This window comes from Sus scrofa, chromosome 7 (assembly GCF_000003025.6).
Source record: "Sus scrofa isolate TJ Tabasco breed Duroc chromosome 7, Sscrofa11.1, whole genome shotgun sequence".
NCBI lineage: Eukaryota > Metazoa > Chordata > Mammalia > Artiodactyla > Suidae > Sus > Sus scrofa.
Window position 1 is genome coordinate 19,825,184 of NC_010449.5, and position 22,074 is coordinate 19,847,257.

At 44.0% G+C, this 22,074-nt stretch overlaps 1 protein-coding gene and 1 long non-coding RNA gene across 8 annotated transcripts in view; one reads left to right on the forward strand and one right to left on the reverse strand.

Moving 5' to 3' along the window:
* RIPOR2 (RHO family interacting cell polarization regulator 2) overlaps nt 1-17,162 on the reverse strand; it is a 232,988-nt gene extending 215,826 nt beyond the window's left edge. For 3 of the 4 annotated variants that reach the window (XR_002345593.1, XM_005665637.3, XM_013977485.2), the window contains exon 1: nt 12,509-17,162. Coding sequence is in view for 2 of the 4 variants with exons in the window: in XM_005665637.3 (XP_005665694.1) it covers nt 12,509-12,584 (76 nt within the window). In the remaining 2 variants the exon portion in view is untranslated. The remainder of the gene's footprint in view (nt 1-12,508) is intronic. The other variant, XR_002345592.1, reaches the window with a different exon arrangement.
* On the forward strand, nt 10,097-20,267 carry LOC100515492. Of its 4 annotated transcripts, none has more exons than XR_116026.4 (3): nt 10,097-12,574; nt 19,225-19,374; nt 19,893-20,267. It is a non-coding gene; the product is annotated as an uncharacterized LOC100515492 (long non-coding RNA). The 4 variants fall into 4 exon arrangements; XR_002345595.1 differs by having other exon boundaries at nt 12,356-12,574; nt 19,225-19,695; XR_001297745.2 differs by having other exon boundaries at nt 12,356-12,574; nt 19,505-20,267.

Sequence of the window (22,074 nt, forward strand, 5' to 3'; positions counted from 1 at the left end):
ACTTTGAAAGGAAACCGGCTGGAGATAAGAAGCTGAAGGCCTGGAGGAAATGAATCACGCTCCTGTTCTCCAGTGGGGGCAAAGGCAAGAAGAGGCAGGTGTGCCCCTCTGTCCCATGGCTGCTGAGATGTGGGTCAGAGGCTAGCACCCGGGGACTCCACGAGTCCTGACATAGCAAGGCCAAAAGGAACCATTCAGGCAAATGGCACTTTTTGGATCTGTAAGTCTCCTATAGGCAAGTGTTCAGTTTTTCAAATATTAAGACAATAATAAGAAAAAAAGAGTAAGCCCAGAATATGTATAAATTATATATCAGGAAAATATACAATTATATAAAGTATATTAAATAATAATATAAAATATATTGTAATTGTAATAATATAAAAATATAAAAAATATATACAAATATGTTTTTGCTTTTTAGGGCCACACCTGCGGCATATGGAAGTTCCCAAGCTCGTCTTGAATCAGAGCTATAGCTGCCGGCCTATACCACAGCCACAGCAACGCCAGGTCCAAGCTGCATCTGCGACCTACACCGAAGCTTACAGCAGTGCCAGATCCTTAACCCACTGAGCAAGACCAGTGATCGAACCCACATCCTCATGGATACTAGCTGGGTTGGTTACTACTGAGCCACAACAGAAACTCCTAAATTATATTTTTAAAATAGAAACAAAGTGAATTTTAAAGGCACACTCCAATCTGCTAGACTAAGAACAGAGATATCTGTATGGTTCTGAAGGCTGATAAAATATTTGCATATGTGTGTTGTCTTACTTCATGTTGATGACAATTGTGAGGGGGAGAGTCCATTGGCCTTGGTCTGCCCATGAGCCTAGAAAAGCAGAAGCACATGATGCAGCAGAGTTGAGCACTGGCCCTGGTCTGTGTGGGTTTTGAAGAGGAGAGGGCAACGGTGAAGTACAATCTCATCCCCAAGGTCGGAAAAGGAAAGTCTATGACCTCTGGGGGAGGCTCAGTGGCCATGCTCCAAATACAGATGTTCTGTGTGTGGTTTCTGTTTCTCCTTGCTTGGTGCAGAAGGGAAAGCTTTCATTGTCCCCACTCTGCCAGTAAACAGGTCACCAAGCTCGTGGTGGCCTCGTTACAAGTGGCAGACACTAGGAGTGGAGCCCTTTCTCAGTATGGAGAGAGGCATCTTCCTGTGGGTGTGGGAGTGACCTTGAAATGAGTTTGTGCTGAGGAGGAAAAGGGCCCCGGGATGTGGGTCCCCACATCCTGGTGCGATCTAAGGTCTTGCCTTGCTCTGCTCTAAGCTTCAACTTGGCTCACTGGCAGTACCCTGTGCGGAGACACACCAGTCAGAAGCCACCACCAGGATGGGAACCCACTTACCAAATGGGAAGAGGCAAGTTCCCCTGGTCAAGGGACCACCAGACAGGGCTGGGACCCTTGAGGCAGTGCTGCCCTGAGATGTGGAGAGGAGGCTGAGAGCTCTGCTTTCACTTGCTTTTAGGGAAGATGCAGGGGGTGCTGTCTCATCAAGACCAGCTCCAAGTCTGAGCACAAGAGTGCTGGGTATCCAGGTTTCTTTCTGAATGGTCCTCACCACCCCTTCCGGCACAGGAAAGAATCCGGGGATTGAGGATAGATACTCCATAAAGATTTTAACATTTGGTTAGCATTTTCCTTCTGTGTATTTCACAAACACCTGTACATTCAGCACAGCCCTGGGAGAAACTATCCCAGCAGACCCCAAATATCTCTCTGACTGCTGTCAGCCACTGGCAGACCGGGAACCCACCTTTAGAAGACTCCTGGAGCTGTGTGCATTTCAGCTGGGCCCACATTTTGAGATTTTGGGGAGGCAATGATATGATGGATTTTCTGAACAGACAGTAAAAGAAAGCTAGAAAAACTGCTAGACTGGGAGTCCACTGATTTGAGGCTGAGCCCTGGTGATAACAGTTCTAGAGGTGTTGTACAGAAATGACTTTGAATCTTGGCTCTGTTCTGCCACTTAGTAGCTACGTAGCCTTCAGTAGGTCCTTTAACTTCTCTGAGGCTCAAAGTCTTCACCTGCTAAATGGATATATTGACCAACCTCATTGGATTGGGTTGAGGACTAAGGAAAAGAATGACTCATATAGTGCCTGGCACAAGTTCCATCCCCAGTATACCTTCCTTCTTATTCCTTTTTCTCTGAGCCTCAGTTTCCACACAAGTAAAAAGGGGGATAATAGTACAGATCCCTCTAACTTACACGGTAGTTGGGAGTCCCCAATGAGATAGTATATGGGAAACCACCTCTACCCACAGGAACGTGAGGTGTGAATCATTATTATCAGGTTGGCACATTAGGCTCCTTCATCTGAGGTCTTGCCTTGGCCACCCCAGAGTGAAGAAGCAATGGGGAGGAATGGGTTTGGCTTGATGCAGGAAGAGATAAGGCAAGGCCCTAAAAGCTGGACTGTGTTCATTAATAAATGTGACCAGTTATTAATACAACTGGAGGTAGCAGAGTCCTGAAAGTGCTTACCCTCGAAGAGGCAATGAGGGAAGGGGGGTTTAAGAACAAACTTCTGATCCAGGAAAAAAGAATGTATATGGACTGTACAGAGAGGGAGAGCAGTCTGACCGACGTTTCCCCGATGATCAGAGGCAAGACCCAGAAATAAAGCCCATGCCCTTGGCGGGGACACACATTCCCCGTCCCCTCCCCATCACCTTCTGAGATGATACAGAAATGGAGACTTTTCATTAGAGTCAGGGTGAAGAAAAATATGTAGTCTCTCCCTGGAGATCATGTTTTTTTTCATCTTAAAAACCAAGTAACTTCATTGCAGCTGAGGAGGAAATAGAAGGAAGTCGATTTCTTGTCCTTTGGGGGAATAACGATGCGTAGGCTGCTCACTTAAAAGCTGGACTAAAAGCATAAAAGCTACACTTCATGATTTCCTGAACAAATCAAGACATTCCTTCACTCTTTTCCTTCTGTGAGCAGGATGTTATTGTTTTAAACGCAAAACACAGAATTTTAACTCGAGTTAGGGGAAGAAAATGGAGCAAGAAGAACAGGGCAGCCAGAAAGCTCTTCAAATCCAGAGGACTCCTGGATCCTCCAAGACTGTGTCTTGGCTTGTCAGGGCCAGTACGCCTCCTAAAGAACAGCTCTTCCCTCTCTCCTGTCCTGGGTCTCCTGTCTCCCCTTGCCTCTGCTCTTCTATGTCAGCCTGGTTGTGGATCTACATTGGGGAAAACAATCCCTGACTTGTGTCCAGGTTCTGTCATCACACACACTGTCAAAGACAGAAGAATGTAGGGTTGACACATTCTGAACCATGGCCATTTACTGCTGATTAAATAAAGTATCTCTGAGTAGCCCACTAATATTCCAGGACACAGATGAGGCACACTGGGACTCCAGAGAGGTTCTTGTCCTTGATTTGCCTAGAGCTTCTGAGAAGGGACAGAGCCATGAGACCACGGAGATCTCGGGGGTTGTCCCGTCTGGTGATGGCTATTCACCTATGCTTTGTGGTGATTATAGATCTCACCACCTGCGCAGCATTATATCTTATAAAAATACATCCAGTAATGGATATTATCCTGCAATGAAGACACACAGATGTTTCAAATAGATACATGCACCCTTATATTCACTGCAGCACTATTCACAATAGCCAAGATATGCAAGCAACCTAAATGTCCCAGATGAATGGGTTAAGAATATGCGGTAAATATACACAATGAAATACTACTCGACCATAAAAAAGAACAAAATAATGCCATCTGCAACAACATGGATGGAACTAGAGACTCTCATACTGAGTGAAGTAAGTCCAAAAGAGAAAGACAAATACCTTATGATATCACTTATATCTGGAATTGAAGATACAGCACAAATGAACTTTCTACAGAAAAGAAACAAACTCAGGGACTGGGTCACTTTGCTGTATAGCAGAAATTGACAGAACAGTATAAATCAATTATAACAGAAAAAATAAAAACCTAAAAAAATAATGCACAAATGAACTTATCTACAGGACAGAAACAAATTCATGGACATAGAGAACAGACTTGCGGTTGCCAAAGGGGAGGAGAAGGGAGTGGGATGGACTGGGAGTTTGAGGTTAGTAGGTGCAAACTATTGCATTTGGAGTGGATAAGCAATGAGATCCTGCTGTGTAGCACAGGGAACTATATCCCATCACTTGTGATGGAATGTAATGCAAGATAGTATGAGAAAAAGAATGGGAGTTCCTGTTGTGGCTCAGTGGTTAACGAACTTGACTAGTCGGGTTCAATCCCTGACCTCACTCAGTGGCTTAAGGATTCAGGGTTGCTTCGAGCTGTGGTGCAGGTCACAGATGTGGCTCAGATCCTGCATGGCTGTGGGCTCTGATTTGACCTCTAGCCTGGGAACCTCCATATGCCACAGATACAGCCCTAAAAAGACAGACCAAAGGAAAAAAAAAAAAGGAAAAAAGGAAAAGAATGTGTATATATATAGATATATATATAAATAACTGGGTCACTTTGCTGTACAGCAGAAATTTACAGAACATTGTAAATCAACTATAATAAAAACATTTTTAAAAAGAGACACAGATGTGTATGCAACGACATGGATGGACCTCAAAGGCACAAAGCTAAATGAAAGAAGGCAGACTCAGAAGGCTGCAGACTATAGATTCCATTTATAAAACTTTCTGGAAAAGGCAAAACTGGAAGGGCAGTTGATGAAGGCTTGGGTTGACTACAAAGGGGCACAAGGGAATGTTTGAGGTGGTGGAACTTTTCATATCTTGATTGTTGTGGTAGTTATACAACCGTGGGTGTTTGCCAAGACTCACAGGGCTCTACACTAAATAGTAAAAGTGCTCTTTATAAAAAAAAGTACTCTAAACCTCAAAAAACTTGTTTAAATTTTTAAAAGAACCATGAATGGAGATGAAGTGACACATATATTGAAGCGTTTAGAGGGAAGGGCATGGATGTCTATAACAAACTTTGAAAGCATTAAACATAAGATTTATTTTTTTGTCTTTTTAGGGCTGCATCATGGCATATGGAGGTTCCCAGGGCAGAGGTCGAATCAGAGCTATAGCCACTGTCCTACGCCACAGCCACAGCAATGTGGGATCTGAGCCATATCTGCCACCTATGCCACAGCTCTTGGCAATGCCAAATCCTTAACCCACCGAGCGAGGCCTGGGATTGAACCTCCGTCCTCATGGATACTAGTCAGATTCATTTCCTCTGAGCCATGATGGGAACTCCCAGAAAGATTTTCAAGTTATGTTGTTAAATGAACAGAACCTGTGATGCCTATAAGTATAATCAGTATATTTCAGAAAAAAAAATGGGATCGCTATGCTATATGGTAGTGGGGGGAGCTGGGAATTCTAGATTTTCCCTCTCTTATGTGTTTCTGTATTTTTTTTTTTTTTGCCTCCTATTACCGTTTCTTTATTTTTAATATCAGCTTAGCTAAGGAGGAAAATGGACTCAATTGACCAATACAGTTCTGTCAACTAAAAAAAAAAAAAATGCCCAACTTGGAGTTCCCATTGTGGCACAGCGGAAATGAACCTGAATAGCATCCAGGAGGCCGTGGTTTTGATTCCTGGCCCTACTCAGCAGGTTAAGGATCTGGCGTTTCTGTAAGCTGTGGTGTAGGCCGGCAGCTATAGCTCCGATTGGACCCCTGGGAACGTCCATGTGGATGCGGCCCTAAAAATCAAAAACACACGTACATACCCAACCTAAAGGTTGAGGGTTAAGTTCTATCTGTGGCAAAATGAGGACTTAAGCCCAGGAGGCAGCATCTCAAGAAACCCTGAGAAAACTGCTTCTATACTGTTTGATTTTTATACAATGAAGACATAAGAGCTTTGTATTGGACCAAAAAAAACCCTAATGATGTTTATTTTTTAGTGCTACTGCCCAAGCTCACAGTCATCACAATCTTGACACCTGGGATGTGTGTGTGTGTGTGTGTGTGTGTTGTATACATGTATGTGTGTTTGTGTGTGTATACACACATATATATGCACATATTCTTACACAGTTAAACCATTTTTTGGATCTTGATATTTTAGAGGAAAAAGTGGGACTTGCCTAGAGGCTTGTTTTTAGGCTAACACATTTCAAGACGGCTTCTATCCCCTAAGACCTGCCTTCCCCTCAACTTAATACACTAGCTAATGAGAAAATTTGCAATTTTGGTAATTTTCTGCTTCTAACCAGAGTCCAAGTTGTTGCTCCAGGGATTAACTTTAGGGTACTTCAGATTTGTCCACCAACAACCAATCTGAGGATTAAAGGCTTTAAGACTTGTCCCCAAGCTCTGAGTCTTCTAATCCCTCTGCTGTCTTCATGCTTTTTAATTTTCGTTAGCTGTGTTTGTACTTGTTTCTTCTTCCTCTCCTTCCCCTTTCCCTCCACACCCTCTCTTTTGTCCACCCTTGGCTGGACACAGCTAAAATATCTGTCCAGATTAATGTACATACAAAGAGGGCACTTTCTCAACCAACAGAACCCCCTTGAATTATTCAAAGGATTTCCCTTTCTGGGTTTCCCATCCTTTTTTCCTTGACAGTATAAGCTGGAAGGGGCATTTGGCACTGGGCTCTGAGACTCAATCACTCAGGCAAGAAGGACCAGACTAAGGCGTCTACGGAAGCAATTAATATTCTGCATGATGAGAAAATAATGCCAGGTTTTAAGGTATAAATAATTCTTATGCCAGGATGAATACTAGGCTCCCTGAAAAAATACAGCCAAAATTCTAATTGGCAGAACAGCTACTAAACAAAATGTGGAATTGTGAAGAATCCCAGACTCTGGGGGCCAGCCTACCCACTGTCTGTGCTGAAGCTGTTCATGGGCAACTTTAGAAGGTGGCTAGACTGCAACCTAGGAAAACATGTGACCTGGGATTACAGAAATGTTCTAAAAGGCTTCTGTCTTTGTTTTTTATACTTGGGGTGATTGCACCCCCCCACATATTCCCAAATTTTTAAGCTTATGGCTCTAAAGGAAACAGAAGCCAGAGAGGAATTCACCGGGTATAAGACAGAACAGAGCCACTATGGAAAACAGTATGGAGGTTCCTTAAAAAACTAAAAGTAGAGTGGCCATATGATCCAGCAATCCCACTCCTGGGCATACATCCAGAGAAAACTCTAATTTAGGAAGAGATATACGCCCCAATGTTCACAGCAGTATTATTGACAATAGCCAAGACATGGAAGCAACAAATGCCCACTGATAGATGAACAGAGATGTGATACATACATATAATGGACTACTATTCAACCATAAAAAAGACTGAAATAATGCCATTTGCAGCAACATGGATGGACCTAGAGATTATCATACTAAGTGAAGTAAGGCAGAGAAAGACAGATACCATATGTTATCACCTATATGTGGAACCTAAAGTATGACACAAATGAACTTATGAAACAGAAACAGACTCAAAGACTTGGAAAACAAACTCATGGTTACCAAAGGGAAAAGGGGGGGGATAAATTAGGACTTTGGGATTAGCAGATACAAATAGTTATACATAATTATTACATATAAAATAGATAAATAAAAAGGTCCTACTGTATAGCACAGGGAACTTCTATAATAAACCATATTTTGTAATAAACCATAATGGGCAATATGGACAATATCCTGTAATAAACCATAATGGACAAGACTATAAAAAAGAATAGTCTTTTTTATATCGCTTTGAATTGCTTTGCTGTACACCAGAAACTAATACAACTTTGTAAATCAATTATACTTCAGTTAAAAACAAACAGAGAAGTCCAGCCTGAATCTCTAACTGCAGCACAAGGAATCTGACATTAAGGAGCAATTCTGATGAAGTCAGAACGCTGGCAAGATATCAAGGCAGGAAGATGGGAAAGGCAGAACATGGCTTCGCTCTGGCCTAGGACGGTTGGGTGTCTGTACGCAGGCTGAAGAGTTAAATCTGCCAATGCAAAATCCCAAAGAAGAGGAGCACTGGAGAGAAACGTGAGAGTAGTTCCAGCCCGACAGCACGCCTGCGACCCTCGCCAGATAACAGGTGAGTCAGGTGGAAAGCTGATAGTTCACCGGGCGGCTCTGTAAACTGATGCTGGGTCCGTGGCCAGCAGGGCCATCTGCAGAGTGGGCGGTCCTGAGTGGATGGAGGAGGCTGGAAAAGGCATCGCGCACAGCCCTCCATCCGCGCACAGCCCTTCTGACTCCCTGGGGCCTCCAGGCACCAGCCCTCAGCCCGTTTGATCTGGAGACACAGAGGTATTTAGAAAAAAAGCTCCAAGAACTTTCTATGAACTGGAATGCTCTCCAAAGCCACACAGGGTGAGGAATAAAGGGCTGGGTTCTTACCTCCTTGCGTCGGAGAAGGCTCCATCTAGGAGAGCCCTCCTTTCAGTTACACCTGCACTCCCAACCGCTCTGCAGGGATGGGTCTGTAGAACTCAGCCCACTGCCTCCAGGTCCCCTTCCTGCCCCATCACTATTAAGCACACTCCTGAGTCATGAGAACGGCTGAGCAAAACAGCAGCATTACATCCATGCTGGGAAGGAAGTGACCAGTGGTATCTCTGAGACTGCAGCGTTCCCGCATCTCAAACGCGTATCGGCTTTGTCACTGTTGTCTTTTGGGGGGCAGAAAGAACTTATTTCCATTCCTTTGATTGGGTTCACAGAAGGCTTCATCCTGCGGCTTCCTCCAGACCCAGCTAACTCATGCCCAGTCTCCTGACCCATGGAAACTGTGAGATAATAAATACATGTCGTTGTAAGACAATAAGCTTATGATCATTTATTATGAAGCAACAGGAAAAAACATCCAAGTTTCAAGTGCTGTGGCAATTCCAACCATTACAAACAGTAGCACTGTACTGGAAAGGATTCTAAGGCTGGGCATGGCTCTTTGGGAAAGAAAGATATAGAGAGAGCTGTGATTGATTAGCAATGTCGCATGGGCATGGGAGGGGCAAGTGGTGGCCTGTGTACCTCCTATTGCCATTCAAGGCCACTTTGCATATTTGAGGAAAAAGCATTTATAACTTATTTTTCTCAATGACAGGATAACCCCAAGGGGCAACAAAGTTTGGGTCTCCAAGTCAGAGGGATTGCTGACCTGTGAGAAAGGCCTCAGAGAAAGAAGATGGGGAAAGTTATCAAGGACAGATCTTAGCAATTGCCAAACAATAGGACTAGCCTTGCAGGCTGGTGTTTGCAATAAGAAGCTTCTCCATCCTTCCTCCCTCTTCAGTGTCTTCACTCTTTCTCCCTTTCCACGGCCTCTAATTCTGTCTTCAAACACACACAGGGGTTCCATGAGTTGGAAAAACCAAACCCAAACGACATCACTTGACCCCGAGGCTAATTCTAACTCATGCTGACCCTAATACAGCAAGGCTCTGGACCATCCTGGAGGAATGACAGAATCCTCTCCTCCCTCAAACACTTTGACCAAAGAGTCAAGACTAGCCTGCTGAACGTCAGGCTTAGATTAAACATTTATTAACACATCATTGGGAGTTCTCGTCTTGACTCAATGGCTAATGAACCCGACTAGCATCCATGAGTACATGGATTAGATCCCTGGTCTCACTCAGTGGGTTAAGGATCTGGCATTGCCATGAGCTGTGGCTTGGATCCCATGTTGCTATCGCTGTGGTGTAGGCCGGCGGCTACAGCTCTGATTCAACCCCTAGCCTAGGAACCTCCATATGCTGTGTGTGCAACCCTAAAAAAAAAAAAAAAAAAAAAAAAAAAAAAAAAAAAAAAAAAAAAAAACCACTCCACATCATTGCTTCATAATAAAACTACACAGACAACATGGCACATTACCTAGTTGTTAAGTCTCATAATTTAAGTGAAATCTCTGCAACGAAGCAGGCCTTTCTCCCAAGCTCTTGTTTTTAGAGGCCAACCCTGCCCCCCGCCCTAACATCAGTAAGCAACAATACAGATCCTTTCTCAGTAACATGGCAAAAATGTTGTCCTAAATCTGGGGGGACCACACCTGTTTTCATATCGACACAAAATGAGGTGTCACAAAAACTGGTAGGTACAACTGAAAGAAGCAAATGAATAAGGTAAAAACTGAAAAAATTAATAAGAGCTTCTTCAGTGATATTAAAGGAAGATTGTGTTGGGTGTTATTCCTTGTACAGGGTGCCATTTGGACTCCAACCAGCCTAGCATGCCCTCCTAAGCTGATAGACTGTGTTTATTTGTGTTCCTAAACCACTCATTCATTGTAATTTAACTGTCTTCACCAGGGGCTTTTATCACATAAAACACTCACCAACATGTAACTAGGCTTAAATAAACCATGTGATGTGCCTTTAATAAAAACAACACCCAGCACTTAAACCAGGGCTTGGTGGTCCAGAGCTGTCACATTTCATGAGAGCATACTATCAGCTATATTTAAAATTTTAAAAATTACCTTCCAATGTTTTAACTTAAGAGCGTTCACTTAGAAAACAGTAATTTTTTGCCCTTTTTTTCTTTTTTCTTTTTAGAGCCACACCTGTGGCATATGGAAGTTCCCAGACTAGGGGTTGAAATGCAGGATGTGAGCTACATCTGTGACCTACACCACAGCTCACAGAAATGCTGGATTCTTAACCTGCGGAGCAAGGCCAGGGATGGAACCCACGTCCTTATGGATACTAGTTGGGTTTGTTACCCCTGAACCACAAAGGGAACTCCTTTTTTGCCTTTTTTGAGACGAAAAAAACAACAATAGGAAATTGAGAAATCTGGCAGCCTATAGACCCCCTCCTTCCTCACGCAAACAATCGGATGGCATTGAATGGTGGGTGCCCTCCTGGTGCTTTCCCACGTTCCACCGTCTTAACCACTCCCTATTGCCTCCTCAGACCGAGGCCTAGTAGCAATTTGTGTTTATTATCGTGGTTTCATTGTTTTTCTCATGATTGAGGTAAGAAGAAAGTGAGCTATGTCTTACCACCATGAAAACAGCCCTTTCACTCATTTGCCTTAGAAGTCTAGCCTCTCTAAGGGTTAGACGTTTGAATGTGCTGACATCTGAGTTAAATACACATTTCCATCAACATACCTCAATTAGTTACTTATTGGTGGAGAGTGGTCTTGGCACATACATACTTAAAATGCTTTCTCTTTCTCCGATTACTTCAACACTAAAATCTCCTTTTTGACTCACTTCATACTGGTCAGAACAGCCATCATCAAAAAGTCTACAAATAATAAATGCTGGAGAGAGTGTGGAGAAAAGGGAACCCTCCTGCCCTGTTGGTAGGAATGTAAGTTGGTACAACCACTATGGAGAACAGTATGGAGGTTCCTCAGAAAACTAAGGATAGAGTTACCATAGGATCCAGCAATCCCATTCCTGGGCATACATCCAGAGAAAACCATACTTTGAAAAGATACATGCACCCTGATGTTCATTGCAGCAGTATTTACAACAGCCAAGACATGGAAGCAACCCAATGTCCATTGACAGAGGAATGGATAAAGAAAATGTGGTACATATAAACAGTGGAATATTGCTCAGCCATAAAAAGAATGAAACATTGCCATCTGAGGCAACATGGATGGACCTAGAGATTATCATACTAAGGAAGTAGGTCAGGTAGAGAAAGACAAATATTATATGGCATCACTTATATATGGAATTTAAAAATAATACAAGTCAACTTATAAAACAGAAACAGATTCATAGATTTCAAAAACAAACTTATGGTTACCAAAGGGGAAAGGGGAGGGAGAGAGATAAATTAGGAGTATGGGATTAATAGATATATACCATTATATAGAAAATAGGTAAACAACAATCATTTACTGTATAGCACATGGAACTATATTCAATATCTTATCAAAATAACATAAGGGAAGACTCTGAAGTTATACACCTGAAACTAACACAATATTGTAAATCAACCATAGTTTAATAAAAAAGAAAGAAAAATAAAATCTCCCTTTTGGTTGGAATTGCTGTCAACTCAAGGAGAACCTAGTATGACCTCGATAATTTAAGAAACATATGATTGGGTCCTTTAGAGGAAATTGACTCACTGATCCTGGAGTCTCCCCAATCCAATTACACTGACGACACCTGTTTGATTCAGACATCGCTCCCCCCCCCGCCCCCGCATATGCAGTATACTAAATGAAAGTTCTGGTCCACACAACCCCTTCTTTATTTTTACCTTAAAAAATTGTAAATATTTGTTTGTATTTTCCATCCAGGTGGAGAAATCAAGAAAAGAGGCCCTCTCTGGCTAGCAAGTTGCAACAAAGCATATTTAGTTACATCTAGTTAGGATAGAGCTGGAGAAAGGAAACAGGAAGAGAGAGAGGAGTGGGTGAAAATTAAGACCATTGGAAGATGTTGCACAGGACACGAGGAGGAGATAGGGGCAGCTGGGAGCAGGTGTGCAGGAGCGGCAGAAATGTGTGTGCTGGGGAAAGGCGTGCAGAAGGAAGGCAGCAGAGGAGAGAGGAGCAGGCAGAGCTCCGGGACACTCACGGTTGAGCTGCCGCCTCCGGATCCTGTCCCTCCATGGCCTGTTCCTGATCCAGTGCAATCGCGAAGGTAACACCATGGTCCCCAAATGAGGGTCTAATCCCTGCTCATGGCAGGGGGAACAAAAGGGCTCGTAGAGAGACAGGAAGTCAAGGCCAGACGTATAAAAAAAATTTTTTTTAAAGCCCTCTTCTCCTTTTTTATATCCGAGGCTTCCGTCGACTTCTTTTATCTTGTAACTTGCCTTGCCTTTCCTTCCCTTAACTCCGGAATGGCCTTGGAGGCAGCTGCTGCGCTGGGCTGCCCGGCCGAGCCTCTCCCGGCCTCCTGTGCCATGTTTTATGCATGAAGATGATGGGCTGGTAATTTATTCGAGCTGAGCCGATCACCGGGCTCCTGTGTCTGCCCCACGTCAGAGGCTGGGGGAGGGCAGGTGTATGTGCCTGCAGGAAGAATAGCTTGAAATGGGAATCCCTCTTGGCGGGCGGGATTGAAGATCCATTCCTGGCTGCCAGGAGCCTGGGGCAGGGCGGCTGGAGCCCAAATCAGGGCAACAGCTGTCATATTTCAGGGCGCATGATTTATTCACTGCGGGTCTCTAGTGCCTAGTAGAGTGCCTGGCATGGGGTAGGTGAACAAGACGTATCTGTTGAATAAATGAATGGTTCAGTGGTAACCAGCATAAGGCCTCTGCACCTGCATGAGTCTTTTATACCTATTAACCTGCTAAATTTACCATCTTCAAAATGCTTATTGGAACTTTCTCAGCCATCCCACTGCCCTTACTTTCCTCTCCACCTAAGGTTACACTCCCTCCTCACCCACTCTATTCATGCTTCAAAATATGATTTTTCTGCAAAGCTTTCCTGAATTCACATTGTGCCCTCGCACCCCTAATCCTGGGTGGCCCTAATTTGCTAGTGCCTTGGTTTGCTGGCAACTTTGTTTTAACGTGTACACCCAGAGAGCGAATAAACTTCTTGGTGGCAGGAACTGTGTCTTCCTCTCCCAAGGGTCCACCTACAGTGCTTTGCAACAGGAAATTGATGGCACTGAGGAATGGCTGGGGCAGCTTGAGTTTGCCTCCCCAGATCCCCATCAGCTGCTCCGCAAGCCACCCCAAATGAATATACAGTCTAGCGAAATAAACTGTTGGGGGCTACAATAACACAACCTCAATATGTGACCCCTAGGAGCTGCACCTGGGAAGGAGGCTGTATCTAGTACCGATTGCTTACTTTGCTCCAAGCTCTTCACTGTGCGAGGTCAGACTGCTCCAGACAGCAGTTATTGATCAAAGCCTCAGGAATAGTCTTGCCAGGAGGTCAGAGCTGGAAAGAGTGACACTCAAGTTACCAAATTTAGCCCAAGATAATCCATAAACTCACTGAAGGCAGAAACTGCCCTCTGTCTTTTCTGTCCCTTGTGCTGCCATGAGCAGAAGGACGGAGGAAAACTGCTGAAAGGGAGGTTGGGAAGGTCATAATCGCAGCTAACCAGAGGTGTGCTTTCATCTCTGCGTCTTGTTTTGTTGTTGTTGTTGTTGCTTTTTAGGTCTGCACCCGAGGTATATGGAAGTTCCCCAGGCTAGGAGTCGAATGGGAGCTGTAGCTGCTGGTCTACACCACAGCAACAGCAATGTGGGATCTGAGCCGCGTCGACAACCTATATCACAGCTCACGGCAACACCGAATCCTCAAACCACTGAGCAAGGCCAGGGATCAAACCCACATCCTCATGGGTACTAGTTGGATTCGTTTCCACTGCGCTACAACAGAAACTCCATGTGCCTTGTTTTCTTCACCTTAAAAGGAAATAACCTGCAGGCCTCATGAGGGGGTCAAGATGAAATGAGATAAAGGGCAAATAACTCTTTAGGGGTTGGCAGAGCATGGGATTGGTCCCAAGAAGCGCAGGCCCCTCTTCCAACTAGCACTATGCCTGATGCTGAAGGGAGAAGGTTCCAGAGTTGCAGTGCCTGGTACAGACTCTTAGAACCTTGCTTAGTAGCTTCATGGCTTTAACATCACTGTGCCTCAGTTCATTCACCTATAAAATCAAGGTAAGAACAAGAGCCACTGCCTTAGGGTCATGCTGACCATTTAGTGAATTAATACACGCAAAGGGCTTTGTGTTCAGCGTCTGGAATTGCTCCATGTTGTCAGTGGCTATTGGTCACTAGTCACGCAATTTCATGAAAGTTGGTGAATTCCCTGAGTCTCATTTTCTGCAAAATGAGGTGATCTGGGCTACATTACATCTAGAGTCCTGCTGCTATATTACAACATATTCAGTGGCATAAGACACCCCAAATTTATTACTTTGGGGTTCTGGAGGCTGAAGTCTGAAATAGGTCTAACAGGACTAATATTGAGGTATCCACATGGTTGCATCCCAGAAATCTGGAGGCGCTAGGGGAGGATCTGTTCCTTGCCTTGTCCAGCTTCTGGAGGATTCCCTGAATCTATTTCTGGATTATCTTTCTTAGCCTGAGGGACCATGACCTGGGCCTTTCTACCAAATGTAGTGACTTGGCAATTGTGGATCATGTGGGGCTTTGCTGGTCCAGATAATCGCTGCTGGACCCTGAGACCTCATTGAGGTGCCTGCAACCCAAGGGTCATTTTCTGAGGCAGGGAGAGGGTAGATACCAAGATTATGACAAAGCTATAGAAGGCAGCCATTGAGAAGATTTTGTGGGCTATTGCAACTGGACACAATTCCCTAGAATGACACATGCTGCTGAGAAAGCTGTGTATTTCAGGGGCCTAGGAGCGGCTGCTCTAACAGCCTCGTCTGCTCTTGACTCGTATAACTGTTGATGCAACATATTTCTGCTCTACATGTCACTGACCATAAATCAAATCAGGTAGCCGCCAGCTAGGCAAATTAGAGATGAGGGGAAACTCAGGGAGGCTTTTAGGATGCTGTGGCCTTGCCCCTTCTGTCTCCTTCTTTCGCCATTTGGCACTTGCAAGTCTGTGCCCACAATGAACTTGAACGTAGAGAATGTAATACAAAACTAAGTACCCTTTTAAAAATTTTCTTGCCATCGGTATCAGACCTTCTTTCCTCCTCATTAAGCCACGCATTTCCTCAGCTTCTGCTGCATGAGTCACTGCTTCTCAGATGTAAGTAATTTACAACAGCAGATGAGAGGGAACAGTGGGCCAGAGGGGGCGGAAAGCAGAGTTAGGTCTAAAATGAGAGGCAGCTGAAAAGTTCGCTGTTGCCTCTTCTCTTGTGAATTTAAATACGAATCTCGCCAGTTTCCGCCTCACCATCGTGGAGAGACTTGGGGGGGGGGACCGGAAACAGAAGATTTGCCACCATGTTTTATTCTTTCCGGTCAGATGAGCAGAGCTGCAGACCCCTGGCTCATGCCATATGGTTCCCTTTCCTGACTCTTCAAGTTCTATTTTTCTTTAATCAAGTACACACTCATAAATGCCTGGAATAAATGGTCTGTGGAGTCTTATTCTCCCAGGAACATTTTCATTTGTGTTCAGTGTAGAATACCAATTTTCACTCTTCTCTGGGCTCAGGTTGCTATTAAATTTTCATAAGTTGCAGAATTTCATGGCGAAACACGGAGATTCTGCTAGGAGCAATGTGTTAAAAAGAATATGGAGAAAAGTGTAATTATGTGATCCTTGCTGCATTTTCCCTTCAACTCATTTTCAATAAATGGAAGCTAAATGTTATATTCTGGAGAAACAGCACCAGCATGTCTGGTTCTACTTTGAAACTATCCTGGGGAGAAACAGACCTTCAATTACTCAGTAGAGAATGGAAATTGCTAAGCCAAGGCACATTGTGCTCCTTTTAAAGAAAGCCACTAAGGAAAACTTGGCATTATTTTAGAATAAAAGCTTATAAAACACCAGGAGGAAATGACAGCATAGCATCTGATTTATTTCTCTTCTGTCACCAACACACTCAAAAAGGATACAGGGTTCAGTTTATTCTTTGGAAACTGGAATAAAATTGAAAGCCAGTCCCTAGTTGTGGCTATTGGACTGTGTATCTACGGCGCTGATTATTTACCAAGAAATAGGCTTTGTGTTGCATGCTATGTAGCTATGGAATTTTATTTAATTTCCCCCATATTTCTACTAATAAATAGTTATTAGTAATCCCATTTTACAGATAAAGGAGTGAAGACTAAAGAGTAATAACTCTAAATAGCAATTATCTAATAGATACAGTACTTACAGATATTAATTCGGATCACTGTCATGATAATACTGTACCCATTTTGCATATATGGTGAAACTAAGGCACAGAGAAGTTCAATAATTTGCTGGGCTCACAGAGCAGCCACTGGCTAATAGGAGATTTGAATTTAGAGAGCCTGGCTCTATGTTTCATCACAACCTATATTAACTCTTAAAACTAAGTAACTAAAAAATACTGGGAGTTCCCGTCGTGGCGCAGTGGTTAACGAATCCGACTAGGAACCATGAGGTTGCGGGTTCGGTCCCTGCCCTTGCTCAGTGGGTTAATGATCCGGCGTTGCCGTGAGCTGTGGTGTAGGTTGCAGACACAGCTCGGATCCTGCGTTGCTATGGCTCTGGTGTAGGCCGGTGACTACAGCTCCGATTCGACCCCTAGCCTGGGAACTTCCATATGCTGCGGAGCGGCCCAAAGAAATAGCAAAAAGACCAAAAAAAAAAAAAAAAATACTGCAGTGTAACTATGAACTACACTCTACATATTCAGTGCTTCTTAAGTTTGGCAATACCTTTCCATTTCTGCAAAAAGTCCCATGGAGCCTTGGCAAAGGCACTTTCTGAATAATAAAGAAGTGACAAGTATTAGAGAATTATCTTAGATAACATCACACCTAGAAGTCTCACTTCAGAGAAAGTGAAACCGAAGCTCAGAGAGGTTAGGGTACACATCCGAGTTTGCACAGAAGGTTAGTAGATCTGAGCCAAGTCTTAATCCACTCCATCCCCAAACCTCAATACAGTATTCTTTCCACTGCTGCTGAGATCAGATTTCACAGGAGTTTTTAGATCTAGAACACTTTTGGAGGATGGTTTTTTTGGTGGAATAAAGACAGAGAATCTTGAGTTGGATGATGAAGAGAGGCGATGAGCTGAGGAGAGGGCACTGCCTACGTTTTATCTGCCCTCTTCCTGTCAGACAAGGCCCATCACTACCTCTCCCTCCTCCTCTTCCTCTCAAACTGCTTTTCTGCGACATTTCCCATCTCCACCTACTGCTCCCCAGACAGGAGGTGGTTCTCCTTGTGCCCTAGGCCTCCTGCCCACATTCAAGTCAACAGCTGACTAGACGGATACCATGTCCTAGTTATCCCCCAGATCTTTCCTCTAGTTAACCCCATAGTCACCACCCTGGCCCAGATGACCATCAGCTGTCATGGAGCGCCTTGAAAACCTCCTCACTGGTGTCCTCACATGCCACTTTTGCCACCCCCTTCCCAATCCACTTGCTCTTTACAGCTAGCGTAATCTTCTGAAAACACAGGTATGAACATCTACCACCACCACACAAATCCCCTCTATCGTGTACTTATTCTTAGGATAAAATCCACATCCCTTAACCTTATATCCAAGCTACTACTCCCACAACAGTGGAGAAGAGGAGACTGGTAATGGAAATGCTAAACCAATGGAATTGATGATTGACTTATTGGAAGAGAGAAAGAGCCATCACACTGATGACAGCCAGGGTCCAGTTTGAAGCACTCACCACCTGGGCACAAAGGAGAGAAAATGCCCATGCATTGAGTTTAAGATTCAAAAGGTAGAGACCCAGACGATGCCCAGAGAAACAGATACAGGAATAATTATGAGAGTCACTGGGTGTGAGTTGCTTAATTTAGGGACTTGTGTCTGTCCCAGGAGCCCTCTGAATTTACAATCTTTGTGAGGCCTTAGGGAAGAGTCTTGTTTTCTTCTGTGATTAAGGGCCCGGCTATTTTAAGTTTGAAAATAATTTGTTATGCAAATTGCGACTGACCAACATCAATGGAGCAGAGTTGCTTTTATGCGGCATAGCGGGAAAAAGGGCAAGGGTAGCGGGAAAAAGGGCAAGGTCTGTTTCCCCAGCCGACTCCGCCAGCCCAATGGAGCAGTCTCAATTTAGAAGAAAAATGGTAGAGCACTGATCTGTGGAACCTTTGTGGTGGCTTCCTCTAGGAGAAATACTTCCTTATTATATTCAGTTTTTAGTAAATTCACTCTTCTGTGATCTTAAGGCCATTGGGTTTGGACCCTTCCCAGCCTTGTGGAAGAGAATGAGGTGAAAGACTCCATGAGCCGAAGGCAGTTTCTCTTCTTTCACCTTAAGAAACCATAGAGTCCGAATCTTCCAGAGCCTTAGAGCTAGGAGACCCTCAGATATCACTGCCCCACCCTTTCATTTCACGGCAGAGGCAGCAGATAAATATCTTGTCAAAGGCACAAAGCCAATCAGCTCCTGGGGTGATATGAATACTCAGCTGTTCTGATTCATGGTTTGGGGCGCTTTCCATATTCACAAGTCACTACAAAGATGACTTCGACATAAAATATCTGTGTTTTTCAGCAGCGTTTTAAACATTGCATTTTATGTATGAACAAATAGCATCACAAGGACTATGTTTTTAAATTGTGCTATGAAACTAGACATTCTCGAAAGTTTCATACATCTTGTTCCAGAGGAATAATTATCTGATTGGAATAACATGTGTTTTTATGCATCTTTAGGATGGAGGGGGAAGAGACTGAGGGAGATAAAGAAACAGCGAGAGGATCTTCCCTCCCTGACGTTTCTGCCAAGGGTCCTGGACTCATGAGATCTGCCCAGCTTGCTTGAGGGAGCTCATCCAAGGAGCCCGGAGGTCTCTGCCTTCCCAGGTTAACATATTCAGATTTAAAATTCATAGTAGGCACTGGGCATACAAAGATGCATAATTCATGGGTTTTCCCGGAGAGCTTAAAATCCAGTGGGGAATGTAGATAGAGGCACAAACAGTTCTATTTCCAGATCCAGTGACGGTGGTGGAGCAGCAGCAAGTCACGCGGAGTCTGGATGTAGAGAACCAATTCTGTGGAAATTCAAGGCATCCAAGCTATGCCTTGAAAGATGGGCCAGATGTCAAGGGGTGGTGAGGAACGAGAAAAAGGCATTGCTGGCCAAAGACTCACAGGAGCAAAGGCCGTGGGAGGAAGTGACAGGTACATTTTGAATGGAGTGAAAGAAGGAGGGAAGGTGGGGAGCAGAGTGTGCCCTGAAAGGGGGGCTTCACAGCTGGTCTGGTCATAGTAAAGGAGGTGAGCTCCTTCTGGCCTCTGTGGGCCTCCCTCACCCACGGGCTGATCTGCCTCCTCCCTGTCAGGGGTCCACAGTTCTCACACTTCCTCCCTCACCGCAGCTGGGCTGACAGGAAGTACTGAAGACGTTGACTGAGACCACAGGGTGTTGCTCTGTGAATGACAGAGGAAGGTATTATCTCAAGACACCAGAAGTTGCCCTCTTGGAGCCTCCGAAAAGGGGGAGCAGCCTCCGTGGAGCCATCTTGTTCCGACGTGTGGTGCTGAGGCCTGGAGCCTGAGAAGAGGGCAACGAGGGAAGGCCGGTCTCGGGGAACTACCTCACACCAAGCCAAATCTCGACAGAAAGACGGATGCAAATCAGAAAGGAAGTATGTTAATGTACAAAGAGGAAGAAAAACTGCCAAGAAAATGAAACATGTAGATTATCTGGTTAACATATTCAAATGCGAAGTAAACTTTAAAAATACAAAAGACATAAGCACTTATTGAGTACTGATTATATGCCAGACGTCGTGCTAAATGTTTTGGGGGTATTATCCCCCCCACACAGGGAAAGCTAAGTTTACTCTAGAGAGGACTGGACATCTGTCTTATTGGGGCACCTTCTCTTGGGGATAGCACTGGATGAATGCTGACAAATTCCAATTTTTATACCTTATAGTTCTTCCTTATCATCCTGGGCTTCCTTCCTATATCCAATGCCATCGACTGATCTTGAGCTGGTGAAACAGAGCTACAGAATGTCTCTCTCAACCCCTTTCCCTCCTCCGGTGCCTTCCTGCTCTGTGCTGGTGGAAACTTCCCGGCATCCTGTAGACTCACCTGCCCTGGGGACTCGTCTCTTGACTTAAGAGTCTGCCAGGCTGGTGACTGATGTGAATCTCCTAGGAGCAAGTGGGCAAAACATGTTGTGGGCCTTGTATAGGGAGCGTGGACCTTCTGGCCAGTTCAGTGGCCTTTATTCTACTAAAACCAGCAGGAATAGAGCAGCTTGTAGACTCAGAAGCTCCCTGATCATAGCAGAGGCAGGTGCTTCCGGAGCCCTGCTGGCTTCAGCTCCCAGTTCAGGCTAGACTTCTGTACCTCCAGCCCCTCTTAGTGACTTTATGAACTATCAGCAACCATTCGCAACTCTCCTTTGGCATAAATTAGCCAGAAGATCTTGTAATTTGCAAAGAAACACAGACTGATAAAGATGGTAAATACAGCGCCATCACCAGCAGCTTAATACTTGCTTCCTGGATGCTGCATTCAAAAGAACTCTGGGACCTCATCCAGGCTCATAAGCAAGGCTGCTTTGATGGATTAGGAAGCTTGGTAATGGTACCAGAGGGGGAATCATTGTAGCTTTGCCATCTGTGGTTAAGACTATTGACAAAACCATGTCTTTCTTCTTTTGTTTTACAACCATACTGTCATTTAAAAGGTATCTTCTGCTAAGGTGTTGATTCTGTGAGTTTAACTCTGGAGATCAGAACTTTTAGACATATTTCTTTAACCTTAATTTTAGAAATAGAAGCTACAGTTTTCTTTGATATCAAGGGTTGAATAACTGCTGACATAAGTTCTTCAAGAATGTAAATGTTCTTGCTCAGCAAAGATAAAGAAAAAGAGATGAAAAATATTTACATTCTAGTGAGTATTACATATTCACTGTATAAACCTATATATTACAGTATGTATATATAATGTTTAAGGGGTGTTGTAAACAGTGGCTAGAGAAAAGGAAAGAAGATCTTACTTAAATTGAAATCTCTCTATATTCTATTTCTCATAATCATTTACTATTTCCTTTATTATTCAATAGTTTCAAATAAAATTTTGTTTAATCCTGTATCAAGGTTGAAAGAGGAAATTGTATTTGTTCCCTTGGCCATAGAATATGACTTAGAGGAAAGAATCTTCTCACTTAAACTATAAATGAAGTTACCAGCCTTGCATCATTTTCTCTTTCACTGTACACCTTGCTCAGGTTCTCCTGTTGGACAGAGAGCACTTTGGCTGACTCTTCTTACATCTGCAGAAAGCACCAATCAAGCCACTTGGATATAATTCAAACATAACATACGGCATGATTTCTCTGAAAGTTTTGGAGCGTGGGGCTCCTCCTGTCTCTCCCTTGTACCACCTCCACCTGAAAATCCTTGTCTCTTTGGGGGGGGGGATTTTCTCTCCCAGGGGATTTTTGCTCTCAAAGTGAGGCTGTAGTGATATTATAGACCACACAGCTGTCAGAATCACATGACACGGGCATTGCCTGTTCTGACCCCTGGAGTCTAA